This window comes from Candida dubliniensis, chromosome 4 (genome assembly GCF_000026945.1).
Source record: "Candida dubliniensis CD36 chromosome 4, complete sequence".
Classification (NCBI taxonomy): domain Eukaryota; kingdom Fungi; phylum Ascomycota; class Pichiomycetes; order Serinales; family Debaryomycetaceae; genus Candida; species Candida dubliniensis.
The window spans coordinates 45,077-58,327 of NC_012863.1; the positions used below are offsets into that span (position 1 = coordinate 45,077).

At 37.2% G+C, this 13,251-nt stretch overlaps 6 protein-coding genes across 6 annotated transcripts; 3 read left to right on the top strand and 3 right to left on the bottom strand. All coding sequences in view use genetic code 12, as the record gives it.

Moving 5' to 3' along the window:
* Positions 1 to 646: 646 nt before the first annotated feature.
* Positions 647 to 2,830, top strand: CD36_40320 (JmjC domain-containing histone demethylase, putative; the record flags this gene model as incomplete). The annotated part of the gene is made up of 1 exon (XM_002419659.1): positions 647 to 2,830. The coding sequence occupies one exon, from the start codon at positions 647 to 649 to the stop codon at positions 2,828 to 2,830; it is 2,184 nt and encodes a 727-aa protein (XP_002419704.1).
* Positions 2,831 to 3,202: 372 nt separating this feature from the next.
* On the top strand, positions 3,203 to 5,138 carry CD36_40330 (ATP synthase subunit beta, mitochondrial precursor, putative; the record flags this gene model as incomplete). Its single annotated transcript, XM_002419660.1, has 2 exons — positions 3,203 to 3,321; positions 3,743 to 5,138. 2 exons carry the CDS (start codon positions 3,203 to 3,205, stop codon positions 5,136 to 5,138), a joined length of 1,515 nt encoding a protein of 504 aa, XP_002419705.1.
* A 277-nt stretch (positions 5,139 to 5,415) lies between these two features.
* Positions 5,416 to 6,823, top strand: CD36_40340 (CAAX prenyl protease, putative; the record flags this gene model as incomplete). The annotated part of the gene is made up of 2 exons (XM_002419661.1): positions 5,416 to 5,433; positions 5,504 to 6,823. The coding sequence occupies 2 exons, from the start codon at positions 5,416 to 5,418 to the stop codon at positions 6,821 to 6,823; spliced, it is 1,338 nt and encodes a 445-aa protein (XP_002419706.1).
* Positions 6,824 to 7,021: 198 nt separating this feature from the next.
* On the bottom strand, positions 7,022 to 8,567 carry CD36_40350 (Rieske [2Fe-2S] domain protein, putative; the record flags this gene model as incomplete). Its single annotated transcript, XM_002419662.1, has 3 exons — positions 7,022 to 7,685; positions 7,861 to 7,864; positions 7,931 to 8,567. 3 exons carry the CDS (start codon positions 8,565 to 8,567, stop codon positions 7,022 to 7,024), a joined length of 1,305 nt encoding a protein of 434 aa, XP_002419707.1.
* A 443-nt stretch (positions 8,568 to 9,010) lies between these two features.
* Positions 9,011 to 11,980, bottom strand: CD36_40360 (subunit of the SWI/SNF chromatin remodeling complex, putative; the record flags this gene model as incomplete). The annotated part of the gene is made up of 1 exon (XM_002419663.1): positions 9,011 to 11,980. One exon carries the CDS (start codon positions 11,978 to 11,980, stop codon positions 9,011 to 9,013), a length of 2,970 nt encoding a protein of 989 aa, XP_002419708.1.
* A 211-nt stretch (positions 11,981 to 12,191) lies between these two features.
* Positions 12,192 to 13,199, bottom strand: CD36_40370 (alpha-1,6-mannosyltransferase, putative; the record flags this gene model as incomplete). Its single annotated transcript, XM_002419664.1, has 1 exon — positions 12,192 to 13,199. The coding sequence occupies one exon, from the start codon at positions 13,197 to 13,199 to the stop codon at positions 12,192 to 12,194; it is 1,008 nt and encodes a 335-aa protein (XP_002419709.1).
* Positions 13,200 to 13,251: the final 52 nt, after the last annotated feature.

Consider the following 13,251-nt stretch of genomic DNA (forward strand, 5'->3'; position numbering starts at 1 on the left):
AAAAAGTGAAAAATTTCGTGGAGATTTTATACTGATTAGATCTAGCAGGGGCAAGCAAAGCGAGGCGAACAAAAAAAAAAAAAAAAGGATGTGCATCATTTCCATTAAAGTTAGGTATCAGCGACAACAAACCCCCAACTATAAGATCCATTGAAATTGCGATTCTGGTTGCATCCAAGTTAGGAAGTCTAATGAAAGGTGATGACACACAACCTAGTAACCACACCTTTGTGAAACATTTCTTTTCTTTTTTTACCCTAAAGAAAACCTCCTTGCTGGGTTGTGCTAGTAGACATGTAGAATTGTTTCTTCACTGTCAATGCTTATATGTAGCAAGTAATTAGAAGGAGACTACATTTTCTGTTGGTGCAAATTAGAGACAAAAAAAAAGAAGTAAAAAAAAAAAAAAAAAACTGGTGAGGTAATATCTGGTTGTCCTAAATATAGTTATCCCCGACAAGTCTACATACTTTTGAACAACACTGAAAACTCAGTTGAAATTAGCTTATTTCGTGGACGCATAGGTTGTCAGACCATTTTGATATTAATATTGTTCTCATAAATCATAAAATTTTTTTTTTTTTATTGATATTCTGTAAACGTCAAAGATTGCCAAAGGTTTGCTGTACACCAAGGTATTTCAAAGATGCTGTTTGATAAGAGCTTATTAACTCCATGTCCAGTTTTGACTCCAACAGACAAAGAGTTTAGAGATCCTGTTGGTTATTTATCGAGTGAGAAGGTATCAAAGCTAGGTGCTACCCATGGCATACTTAAGATTATTCCTCCACCAAATTGGAAACCAAGTTTCCACATCAACCCCGACTTTAAGTTCCATGTTCGAAAACAGGTACTTAGTGATTTGGGGATCACAACACGATCTAGAGATTTTTTCAGAGAAAACATTAACCGGTTCTTGAAAATGAGAAGAAAGCGTCAACTCAAGTTGTATTTTGAAGTCCATGGCACCAAAGTGTATTACTATGATTTGTATAGAGAGGTCGAAAATCTTGGTGGAACAATGGATCAAGACAAATGGCAAAAGTTGGGTGTTTGGTTTGGTGTTGAAGCGTCGGCATTAGAACGTGAGTACGATTCTACAATAAAGTATTATGCAACTTATTTACACACCAATTGCAGTTATGATTTTCCAGAGAGTGATTCAGAAGATGAATACGATAGCTGTTTAGTGTGTGGACAACACGACCATCCTCTGGAGACTTTGCTTTGCGACAACTGTGACAATCCGTATCATATGAAATGTTTGAATCCACCTTTGGAGCTGGTCCCTGCCACTAGCTGGTATTGTGACAAATGTTTGATAGGGACAGGAGAGTATGGATTTGATGAGGATGTTGATGTCAAGTATACAATTCCTGAGTTTTATAAAATGTGTCAGGATTTTGATGCCAAATTCATAAGAGATTATAGCCAGAACAAACCGTTATCTGTAGATGACATTGAAAGAAAGTTTTGGTCTTTTGTTGATGAGGAAAAATCTGACTTGGAGGTGAAATATGGTGCTGATATCCATAATTTGCGACCAGGTGAAATAAGTGGGTTTCCTATGGCTGACACCCCTTCGTTAGATACAAGTGACCCCACTATACAGTATTACATCAACCACCCATGGAACTTGAACAAATTGGCGTTTTCTAGCGGGTCTTTGCTTAATTTTATCAATTCCTCCATATCTGGAATGACCATACCTTGGATTTATATTGGATCGTTGCTCTCCACATTCTGCTGGCATGTTGAGGACCACTACACCTTATCGGCCAATTACTGTCATTTTGGCGCCACCAAGAAATGGTATGGTATTCCTTCTCTGTTTGCTGATAAGTTTGAACAGTTAATGAGAGAGTCAGCCCCAGATTTGTTTAAGCGACAACCGGATTTGCTACATCAGTTGGTAACATTAATGTCGCCAATAAAGTTGGTAGAACATGGCATACCCTGTGTATACGCAGACCAAAATCCAAACGAGTTTGTGATAACATATCCCCGTGTGTATCATGCAGGTTTCAATTGTGGGTTTAATTTTAACGAAGCTGTGAATTTTGCCATCGACGAATGGTTGGAGTTTGGAGAAAAATCCGTTTATGATTACAGGCCAATAAAGAAAGAGAATGTGTTTAATCATTACCAGTTGTTAGAGAATATCCTAAGTCGATTCAATGAAAAACACGATGTGAGCATAGACTTGGTAAAGCGGAGTTTGCAGAGTTTTGAAAAGTTTGTTTCCCGGTTAGAAGAGTTGCTGGTACATTTGAAAGACAAGGCAACTGTTGAATACAAATCATCTGTTGGCGATAACGAAGAAGACGATCTTTGCGACTCATGCAAAACGCACATCGGCTTTCAATACTTTGTACTTGAACCAGAATACTCAAAACAGTTGTTGACACCCGATGCTTCTCCTCAAGAGGTTGAATCAAAGCTGGATAATGCTGAAGAAGCTAGTAAGGTTGCTAATTCGCAAGCATCTCATGACCTCGCACGACTCAACGAACCGAAAGCGATGGTAGACCAGTTCAATAGCCTAATTGAGAAAGCCAAAAAAGATGTCAGTAAGGACGAGTCTAGTAAAGTAAGAAGATCGAAACGTATTCTTAGTTTAAAGGAAAAAGAGGCTCTACAACAACCTACCAAACGAACCAAAAAGAATACCAAGAAAGTGCGTTCAAAACCACCAATAAACGAACCAAAACTATGCACAGAATGTGTTTGCGCTATGAAAAGTAAGCTGATACACGGTACGCTAGTACTCCGCAAACTGCTTTCTACTTTAAAGGAGTTGATCGAAGAAACGAAAATGAATCTTGTATGAATTTGTAGTATTATATAATATATAGATTTACTACACGACATTATCATTCATAAAGAATAATGTCTTGGGACAGTGACATAAATGAAGCAAACGAGAAACAACAAAAAAAAAAATCGGTCTCCATACCTAAATATTTTCTTCACTTTTATTGGTCAGTTCTGGCTTTTACACGCAGGGAGAGAGTATTGAGCGGGAAAAAAAAAAAAAAAAAAAATTCGTTGAACCTTTGAGTGCTCGCTGTTTTGACAGTGAAAAATTTATATATATATATTCGATCTTTTTCTTTTCCCTCCTTTCCCTTTCTTCTTTCTTTTTTTATAGAACACCAAAGAATTATCTTAAAGCCAAAGTTTTAAAGAAACAATCTAAACGATGGTTCTTCCAAGATTATTTAATGCCACTTCACGTGCTGCATTCAGAGCAGTCAAACGTGATGTTTTATTCAACTCTAGAACTTTAGCTACTGCTGCTGCTGCCCATGGTAAAGTCAGGTATGTAAAAATTTGAAATGAGACTAATTGGAAATTCTATAATTCAATTGGAGGTCTATGAATGACAGAAACATAAAGGCAAAAAAAAAAACAAGGAAAAGTACTACATGATTTATCATCCTCCCCTTTTTCTTAATGAAATGTTCACATGGTTTGTGGAGCAATTGCTGGAGTTCAAATAATCGACAGAGGTGGCGATTACACAATTGATCAATTAATGAATACTCAATAACACAGGCCCAGCTTTCTACAGAACACCAGAAGTTTGACAATCCAACATCATCAATGTCCAATCAGATTATTAAGAAAATTCTCGTTTTTTTTTTTTCCAACATGGTTTTTTTTTTCTGTGCGAGTGACTTCCAACCAATAGAATTTCATGATTCACCACATTATAAAATATACTAACATTCTTATTTAGAGCCGTTATTGGTGCCGTTGTTGATGTCCAATTTGACGAAGGTAACTTGCCAGCTATTTTGAATGCTTTGACTTTGAAGAACGGTGACCAAGATTTAGTTTTGGAAGTTGCTCAACATTTGGGTGAAAACACCGTCAGAGCTATTGCTATGGATGGTACTGAAGGTTTAGTCAGAGGTACTGAAGTCAACGATACCGGTGCCCCAATCTCCGTTCCAGTCGGTAGAGGTACCTTAGGTAGAATCATCAATGTTGTTGGTGAACCAATTGATGACAGAGGTCCAATTGAATGTAAGGAAAAGAAACCAATTCATGCAGAACCACCATCCTTCGTTGAGCAATCCACTGCTGCCGAAATTTTGGAAACCGGTATCAAGGTTGTCGACTTATTGGCCCCATACGCCAGAGGTGGTAAGATTGGTTTGTTCGGTGGTGCTGGTGTCGGTAAGACCGTCTTTATCCAAGAATTGATTAACAACATTGCTAAAGCCCATGGTGGTTTCTCCGTCTTTACCGGTGTCGGTGAAAGAACCAGAGAAGGTAACGATTTGTACCGTGAAATGAAAGAAACCGGTGTCATCAACTTAGAAGGTGACTCCAAGGTCGCTTTGGTCTTTGGACAAATGAACGAACCACCAGGTGCTAGAGCTAGAGTTGCTTTGACTGGTTTGACTATTGCTGAATACTTCAGAGATGAAGAAGGTCAAGATGTCTTGTTGTTCATCGATAACATTTTCAGATTCACCCAAGCTGGTTCCGAAGTGTCTGCTTTGTTAGGTCGTATTCCATCTGCCGTCGGTTATCAACCAACCTTAGCTACTGATATGGGTCTTTTGCAAGAACGTATTACCACCACCAAGAAAGGTTCCGTCACCTCTGTCCAAGCTGTCTATGTCCCAGCTGATGATTTGACCGATCCTGCTCCAGCCACCACATTCGCCCATTTGGATGCCACTACTGTCTTGTCTAGAGGTATTTCTGAATTGGGTATTTACCCAGCTGTCGATCCATTGGATTCCAAATCCAGATTATTGGACGCTGCCGTTGTTGGTCAAGAACATTATGATGTCGCTACTGGTGTTCAACAAACTTTGCAAGCTTACAAATCCTTACAAGATATCATTGCTATTTTGGGTATGGATGAATTGTCTGAAGCTGATAAATTGACTGTCGAAAGAGCCCGTAAGATTCAAAGATTCTTGTCTCAACCATTCGCCGTTGCTGAAGTTTTCACTGGTATTCCAGGTAGATTAGTCAGATTGCAAGACACTGTCAAATCATTCAAGGATGTTTTGGAAGGTAAATACGATCACTTGCCAGAAAACGCTTTCTATATGGTTGGTGGTATCGAAGATGTCGTTGCTAAAGCTGACAAATTGGCTGCTGAATCCAACTAAACAATCGCATTGAAGTAACTATTCTATATATATATATTAAAGTAAAGTTTATTTGTGTCTTTATATAAAAAAAAAATCAACAAAGTAGATATATTTATAATTGAAGAGAAAATGACAGGAAGTGCTTGTCATTTTGCAAAAGAAGAAGACACCTAGCCCTCACGAGAAAGAACGGCAAATGTAGAAACACCACGAAAAAAAAAAAAAAAAAAAAAAAATTATAACAAACAAATTTGCATTATTTTTTTCAACATCTTATCATTTTCGTTCAATAACTATGATTTCTTTAGCAGAAGTATGTTTGCAAAATAAATAAAATGAATTTGAAATCTAATGGCTAACAATATACTAACTATGATGACAAGTCATTTGCCTTTCTTGACTCACCATCAATTAATTGGAAAACAATTATTATTGGTTTTACCGTTGGTCAATATGTTTTCGAGACTTACTTAGATCTTAGACAATATAGAGTTTTGCAACTGAAAACAGCACCAAAGTCGATCGAAAAAGAAGTTTCACAAGAAACATTTGACAAATCCCAAGAGTATTCCCGTGCCAAAGCACAGTTTTCATTTTTTTCTAGCACGTTCAGCTTGTTGCAGAATTTGGCTATTTTGAAATATGACTTGTTACCTAAAACCTGGACATTGGCTGGTACTATCATGAAAGGCTGTGCTGCGATTTTACCCAAGGCTATGAGCGGTGTTATTACTCAATCACTTTTTTTTGTTTTCACCACCCAAATCTTGACAACATTGATTGGATTACCATTAAGCTACTATAAGAATTTTGTGTTAGAGGAGAGATTTGGATTCAACAAGCAAACAATTGGTTTGTGGGTTAGTGATATGTTAAAAGGTATTGGTATCTCTATAGTTTTGGGATCGCCAGTTATTGCTGGGTTTTTGAAAATCATTGAATACTTTGACGATAAGTTTATTTTCTACCTCATGGGGTTTATTTTAGTAGTCAACTTAATTGCAATGACTATAGTTCCAACATTGATTATGCCGTTATTCAACAAGTTTACTCCTTTGGAAGATGGTGAATTGAAAACTGCCATTGAAAAATTAGCGTCAGAACAAAAATTCCCATTGACAAAATTGTTTGTCATTGACGGATCAAAAAGATCGTCCCATTCAAATGCTTATTTCACAGGATTGCCATGGAGCAAACAAATTGTTTTGTTTGACACTTTAATTGAACACAATTCAACTGAAGAAACTGTTGCGGTATTAGCTCATGAAATTGGACATTGGAAATTGAATCATTTGCCAAAGATGATAACTATGATGCAGGGCCATTTGTTCCTAATTTTTTCCTTGTATTCGGCTTTCATTCACAACAAGTCATTATACACAAGTTTTGGATTTATCAAGCAACAGCCAATTTTGATCGGATTTATGTTATTCAATGATATTTTCCAACCAGTAGAATGTCTCTTGACATTTGTCCAGAACTTGATTTCAAGAAAGCATGAATACGAGGCAGACAAATATGCTAGCGATTGTGGGTATTCTGAGGAATTGAGCAGATCATTGATCAAGTTATCTAATGAGAACTTATCAAGTATGAATGCTGATTGGTTGTTTTCCTCTTACCATTATTCTCATCCTATCTTACCAGAAAGATTAAGTGCATTGGGATACGTTTCAAAGGTAAAGGTCAAGAAGGATGAATAAGAATTTCAATTGATGCTTTTTCCATGTTGTATATTAGTGCTGAAGTGGCATAAATCTATTCCAAACCATGCTAGTTTTTCCAACACAACAAGTATATGTTTTTTATCTAGCCGTTGGCGCTGTAGTAATAAATATAAATACTCACAAAAAAATCTTTATAAAAACAAATAAACTATATAACTACGGGTGTAACAAATCTTACCAATCAACAGTCTCCTTACCACATTCGAGCGACTTGCAAATACCTTCTAATTCTTCAACTTCCCCGTTCTTAGGGTTAGTTCCTACTGACGCTGGATCAATGGACTGGTCGGCAGCTTGCTCCAAAGCAAAATGCTCTTTGACCATATCACGAACAACACCCTGGTAATACAACACGCCTCTCTCCTTTTCTGGGTGTAAATATCCAGTACTATAAATTCTTTCATTCAAGTTTTTTTGAGTCAATTCACATAGGTCAAAATCCTCCAATTCAACTTGCTGTAAAAAGTCAACAAATTCCTTTTTCTCGTCTTCTTCTAAACCCTTTTTGGTATAAATATCGTATTGCAAGATAGTGCGCTTTGCAGTGATAGGCAACACTCTAATGGAGTACCAAGCTGGAGAGTAGCAATTGATTCCGTTGCTAGGAAATAAATAAACCCACAATCCATCAAATTCACCACCAGGGTTGGATTTTGTCTCTTTAACCTCCTTTGTTTCCTTTTTGAATCCAAACCACGAAGAGGAATCTTGCTTTTCTACTTTTTTCTCTTGACGTACAATTTTGGCAAAGTGACGGCAGTATCTGTTCTTTGGAACAACCTTATAGGTTTCCATCTTGAACGCAGTATTGAGACCTGGGTGGGTAGTTGGACAATGCCTATTAAAAATGCATGTTAGTAATAGAAAAGCAAAAAAGTATCAGTAACATGTACGATAATCGTATCGTGTAAGGCAAAGTATATGCCATCACAATGACTCCCATATCATACAGTTAGTGATGTTGCTAGTTTCAAACAAGAAGTTTTCAAAAAAAAAAAAAAAAGGTAACATACAAGCCTGTTAAAATTGTTAGTATTTGAACAAAAAATCTAATAAAAGTTGACAAAGTTAAATGTAACATACACTCTTGGTAACCATCCATCAATGTTTTCCAATTAAACTTTCCATCTAACTCGTAGGACATGTGGTACTCATAATCAGAGAAATCAAATTCGTTCATTTCACTGGTTAATCCCAGGAACCAATCATCAAATGGAATTGGGTCGGAGCTGAAGTTAACAAAAACTAACCCCTGAGGAGTTACATGGGTGTTTATTGGAAACAACGAGTTTTCCTCTTTAACAAATCCTTCAACATTATCAAAATGAGGTGCCCTTCTTAAGATGCCATCGGAGTTATAGCTCCATCCGTGGTATTTGCAACCCAAAACAGTACTAGAACCTTGATCTTTTCTAACAATAGGATAAGCTCTGTGGCGACAAACATTATGGAATGCTTTCAATTGACCATCAATTTTGGACTTGATGATGAAAAAATTAATTCCAGTAAGATTAAAGGCATAGTAATCACCAGCTTTAGCAAAACGGGATGAGTGGGTGCAGAACATCCAGGATTTGTGGAAAATAGCTCTTTTCTCCAATTCAAAGATACTTTCGGATGTCCACCAACTAGCTGGTAAGGTGTGTTCACCAACCAACATTTTCGGTGTATCTAAAGGTGGAGCAGCTGGGACTGATTGAGTTAAAGTTGGAGGAGCCATACTTATTGTATATTTTTTGTAGTAATTTGTATTGATTTTGTATTGGATACGGAAAATAAGAAAAAGATGCTTTTAACAGGACATTTGGATTATCTTATATAGACAAATGGTTGACAACATGTTTGTTAACAATTCGGGATCGTTATACCCAGATTGGTAAATATAATAAAGAGGGAGAGGGGGGGTACTATCACATTAATCAAGCATTCACACCAACTAGAAGCAGCAAAAGATAACGAATACACATCTGGGTATTAATAATTAGGAAAGTGTAAGATTTGCAATCTATAGATAAAGATGCATGCACGATTGCAACAAAATCATTATTCTTGCGCACTTGCGCCTTGATTAATTATACATTTACAAAACAAAACAAAACAATACACAACAGATACATAAAAGATAAGAACAAAACACAAAAAAAAAAAAAAAACAAGATACGTCTAGATCCCCTCACAAGCCTTTAAATCCTTCAAATACCTAAGTAGTCTGACAACTTCTTTGCCTAAATTGGTATCAATTGTAGGTGCCAAAAAGGTATCCAATGTTAAAATAGTATCAGGTATTATTCTAGGGAAGGCTAAACAATCTGTCAAACTCTCCATCAAGTCGGTGTGTCGCAGGTCTCCTATTTCCTTGGCCAAAACTGCATTGTTAACCAATGAATTAATAACAACTAATGCCTTGCACAATACCAGTGACAAAATCTTGTGCTCGGGCGATTCGCGTGGGAACTTTCCAGTTTCTGTTGCTAAAGCAACGACTATTCTGGCAAAATTACCCAACAATAACTCTCTGTTCTCCAACAACCAATAAAGAGACAATCTGTTATGATGTGTGTTCAAATCATCAACTGGAACCATATCTATTAACAATTTGGCCCCAAACAACATTTGTGAAATTGTCGGACTCCTCATAAAAATAAATTTTGACAACTCAAATGTGTTTGCATCAAAAGGCAATATACTCATATACATCTGGAAAGCTTGACTCAAGAGTGATGCTGACTTATAGTCTTTATTATAAGCCTTGATTAATTTTCTTGTGTACTCTTGATCCTGTAAACTTACAGAGTACCCTGTCATACTGGCATTCAAGGTTCCATTTAAAACTGCCTGAATTAATGATCTATTATATGGCTCTCTGACCATTAACTTTGTAAATGCATCAAGACCAAAGGCAAAATACGAGTGGGTTTCAATATTGCATCGTGGGATCTTGTATTGATCCTCAATCTTAGGCCCAAAGGATGCAACTAAAACAAACGATAGGAATGCTTCCTCTAAGGTGTGCAAATGAGTATATAAAGAAATGTTGTCTAACATTAAAAGGCAATCCTTTAATAAACATAATCGTTTGCGACTAAACACAAATTTTTCATTGCTTAGTGCAACGTTTTTGACAATTGAAAACAATAAATCTTTAAAAAGACGATTTCCTGCCATGGGCTCTTTATTATACTCTGCAAAAGAAATGTTTCTCAAGATCATTGTTATGGTTATCAATTCATCAATCAACAATATTTGATCGTCCACAGCACTTCGGGTTTGAAGTTTGCTGAAATGATGTTTGTTTTCCAATTTGAAATTCTTCAATGCTGTTAGATAATCATCTAAATGAAATTCGGAAATATCTAGCAGCTCATTCAATTTTTCAATAGGAGATTCAGCATCCCCACCCTCACATACTGAGAAAAGTTCCTCGATATCCTCATCCTCAGAAACAACTTCCCCAGTAAGGGAGTTGACAACATACAGTATATCCTCACCTTGTCCTTTAACATAACGATTGAAGATATCATCGATCCTACCATTGGCAGACAATTTTGTCACATCAGAGTTCACACAATCATCTTCTGTGTTAGCCCCAACAATTCTGTTCAAAACATCCTTCCCTAAAGAAGACAATGCGTCTAATAGCTCCATAATGTCTTTTATTTGAAAAGCATAATTGACGTCTGATGTTGCAACCAACAATGTGTTTAGCGCGTTCACTACTTCCGAGCTTTGTATTCCACTATTGCTTTTTATAGACATTGTTAACGCTTGGAGATTGATAACACCCAATTCTGGAGCAAAAAGATAAACTGGTTTGGTCACCTCGATTTCAGTGGACAATTGCGAAAGCTCTTTGATATTGTATGGACCATGAGTTTCTACAATCTTTTTGAAAGGAGTATAATTCTTCAAAATATGGGCATCTGCTTTAGTTATTTGAGATTTCACTGTGGCTGTAACAGGTGTTGGCGGAGGCATAGATGACAGTTGTACTGGTGCTGGTGCTGGTGCTGGAACTTGTCGAGGTGTGTTTTGGAAAGGAGAACTGACATTTGGTGAATTGTTGACAGAGTTGCTGGTACGAGACAACTTTCTTTGTTGATGTGGTGTTGGAGCACTACTCACCATTGGACTTTGTTGATTAGGAACTGGTGTTGGCACATTAGACAGATATTTTTGGACAATCTGCTGTTGGAACCTATGCTTACTAGCTTCAATATCTTTATTCCCTTCAGGTGTTGCATAATACTCTTCATACGGTAAGATGAAGTTACTATAGCAATTGCAAAGTTCTCTATCAATTCTTTCTTTAGTCATTGGGTCTTCTCCTTCATCATGAAACCCCATTTTTTCTGCCATTAATGCCCAAGGATTTTGTTGCTGCATATGCTGCTGTTCAGGAGACATAAGTAGAAATGCCTTCATAACCCTGTATCCACCCAATCTTTGACTCAAAATGTACAAAATGAATAAGTTCACTCTTTTACCGTTGATTGCTAAAGATTGAGGAATCGCGATCCCGCTCCTTTGCAAAAACTCATACAAAACAGAAAAAAACAATTCCATTTGCATTGATTGTAATTTTGAATTATTTTGAGGTGCTTTTGCGTTTTGGTTAATCGGTGTATTTTGCTGTGGGGTCTGTCCAACTGAATTCATTGGAGAAGGTTGACGAGACATGTTTTCTTGTTGCTTTTTTAGCATCTTCTGCTGATAAATTTGTTGTTTCATTCTGTACAATTGTTCTTGTTTTTGTTGTTGTTGTTGTTGTTGTTGCTGCTGCTGTTTTAGTTGTTGTTGAGGAAGCATCTGAGCTGTAGCCTGTTGCAGAGGTGGTGGTATTTGTTGTTGGGGCTGTGCCATTTGACTCGGCATGTTTTGCGGACTGTTCTGTGGTATATTATGAGCAATAACAGGAGATTGTTGGTACATTGGAGTGTGTGCTTGGGGGATTCTTGAAGTGGACAGAGCTGATTGTGATTGAACCGGTGGATTTGTCATAGACGTAGAAACCTGCAGAACCTGCGGAGCCTGTGGAGCCTGTTGCTCCCCCTGGTTTTGATCAAAAATGGAATTTAAAAAATCATCATTGCTGTTACTATCTGCAAATGCATTTTCATTCAACCAATCAGACATGATTTATTATGTTTGGCTAAACCCCCGTTTATGACTGACTTCTGAACAGAACTTTTTCTTTCCTTTCAGTTTTTTGTTGTTTTGAATTTTTTTTTTTTTTCGCTCACTCTCGAACTCGACTTTTTTTTTTTTTCTAGACTCGTCGTCGTTGTTGTTTCCTACGGCTGTTAAAGAAACTATGTAAATTAAAGACACACTACAAAGTATAACTCTACTCCCAGAACTTCCACCATCTCTTGTGAAGTTTCTTTGACAATGCCTTATAATGCTCCATTTCACCCCAGCAATCTCTACCCCATTCACACCCTGCCATATTCACCACAAAGTCATGGTTTTGGAAAAAATATTGTGGATCGTCAGCTTGATCTGAACAAGCACCTGGTGGGAACGCATTGATTTGTCGTAATGGTAGAAATGCTATTCTCTCTCTTATCCAGGCTTGTGTTGAATACAAAGTTTCTAGAGCGTCCTGTTCTTTGTGCTCCCATTGCATGTGCATCTGTTCGTACATGGCTGGGTCCCACCATATATCCAAGAGCATCTCGGACCACTCTGATCTTCGAATCAAAAATGAACCCAAATTGAACCCACCACAATCTTGGGTAATAATCATATCGATAGGCTGGTTATAGTCCACGTAGGGGAGGTCTGTTGGCAAGTTCAATGGATTAAATGTGTCCAAGGTTCTATAAGTGGCATTATTCAAATTGTTAAGAAAATGTTTTTCCAAGGAAATCTGTGGTTCCATGATGTACGTGTGCAAATCCAACCACCAAAACCATTCGGTATCAGGAAACTGTCTCATAGTTTGCTTCAAGATATCAACTTTTTCCCAGCTTTCCCTCCACTCATGAGAATATCTCTTTTTGATAGTCATATCTTTAATTGTCAAGCCATACCCGTGCACTTTGGCATAGTTCTTTTTGTTGGCAATAGAAGATCTCTCAACTGACCACTCTTGTGGTGACTTCCATTTCAATACTCCTCCACCTTCATTGGCAGCTAAAATAATTACAACCTTGGGGGGTGCTTGCTTGAAATGGGGAATATACGGTACGTTGGTAAATAATGACAAGCAAACAAAAGTTACTATAAATAAAACTATTTTCTTGTACTTTGTTATGAAATCTGCAACTGAGGAGAACTCAAATGCATTTTTCCTATTGGGTTTAAACGTTTTGGAGTAGGTATCCTCGAGGTCTGTTGGAAGTTCAGACATGACTTTTCGGGTTGTCACTGGTATTAACAATGGACGAAAATGTTGATTTTTT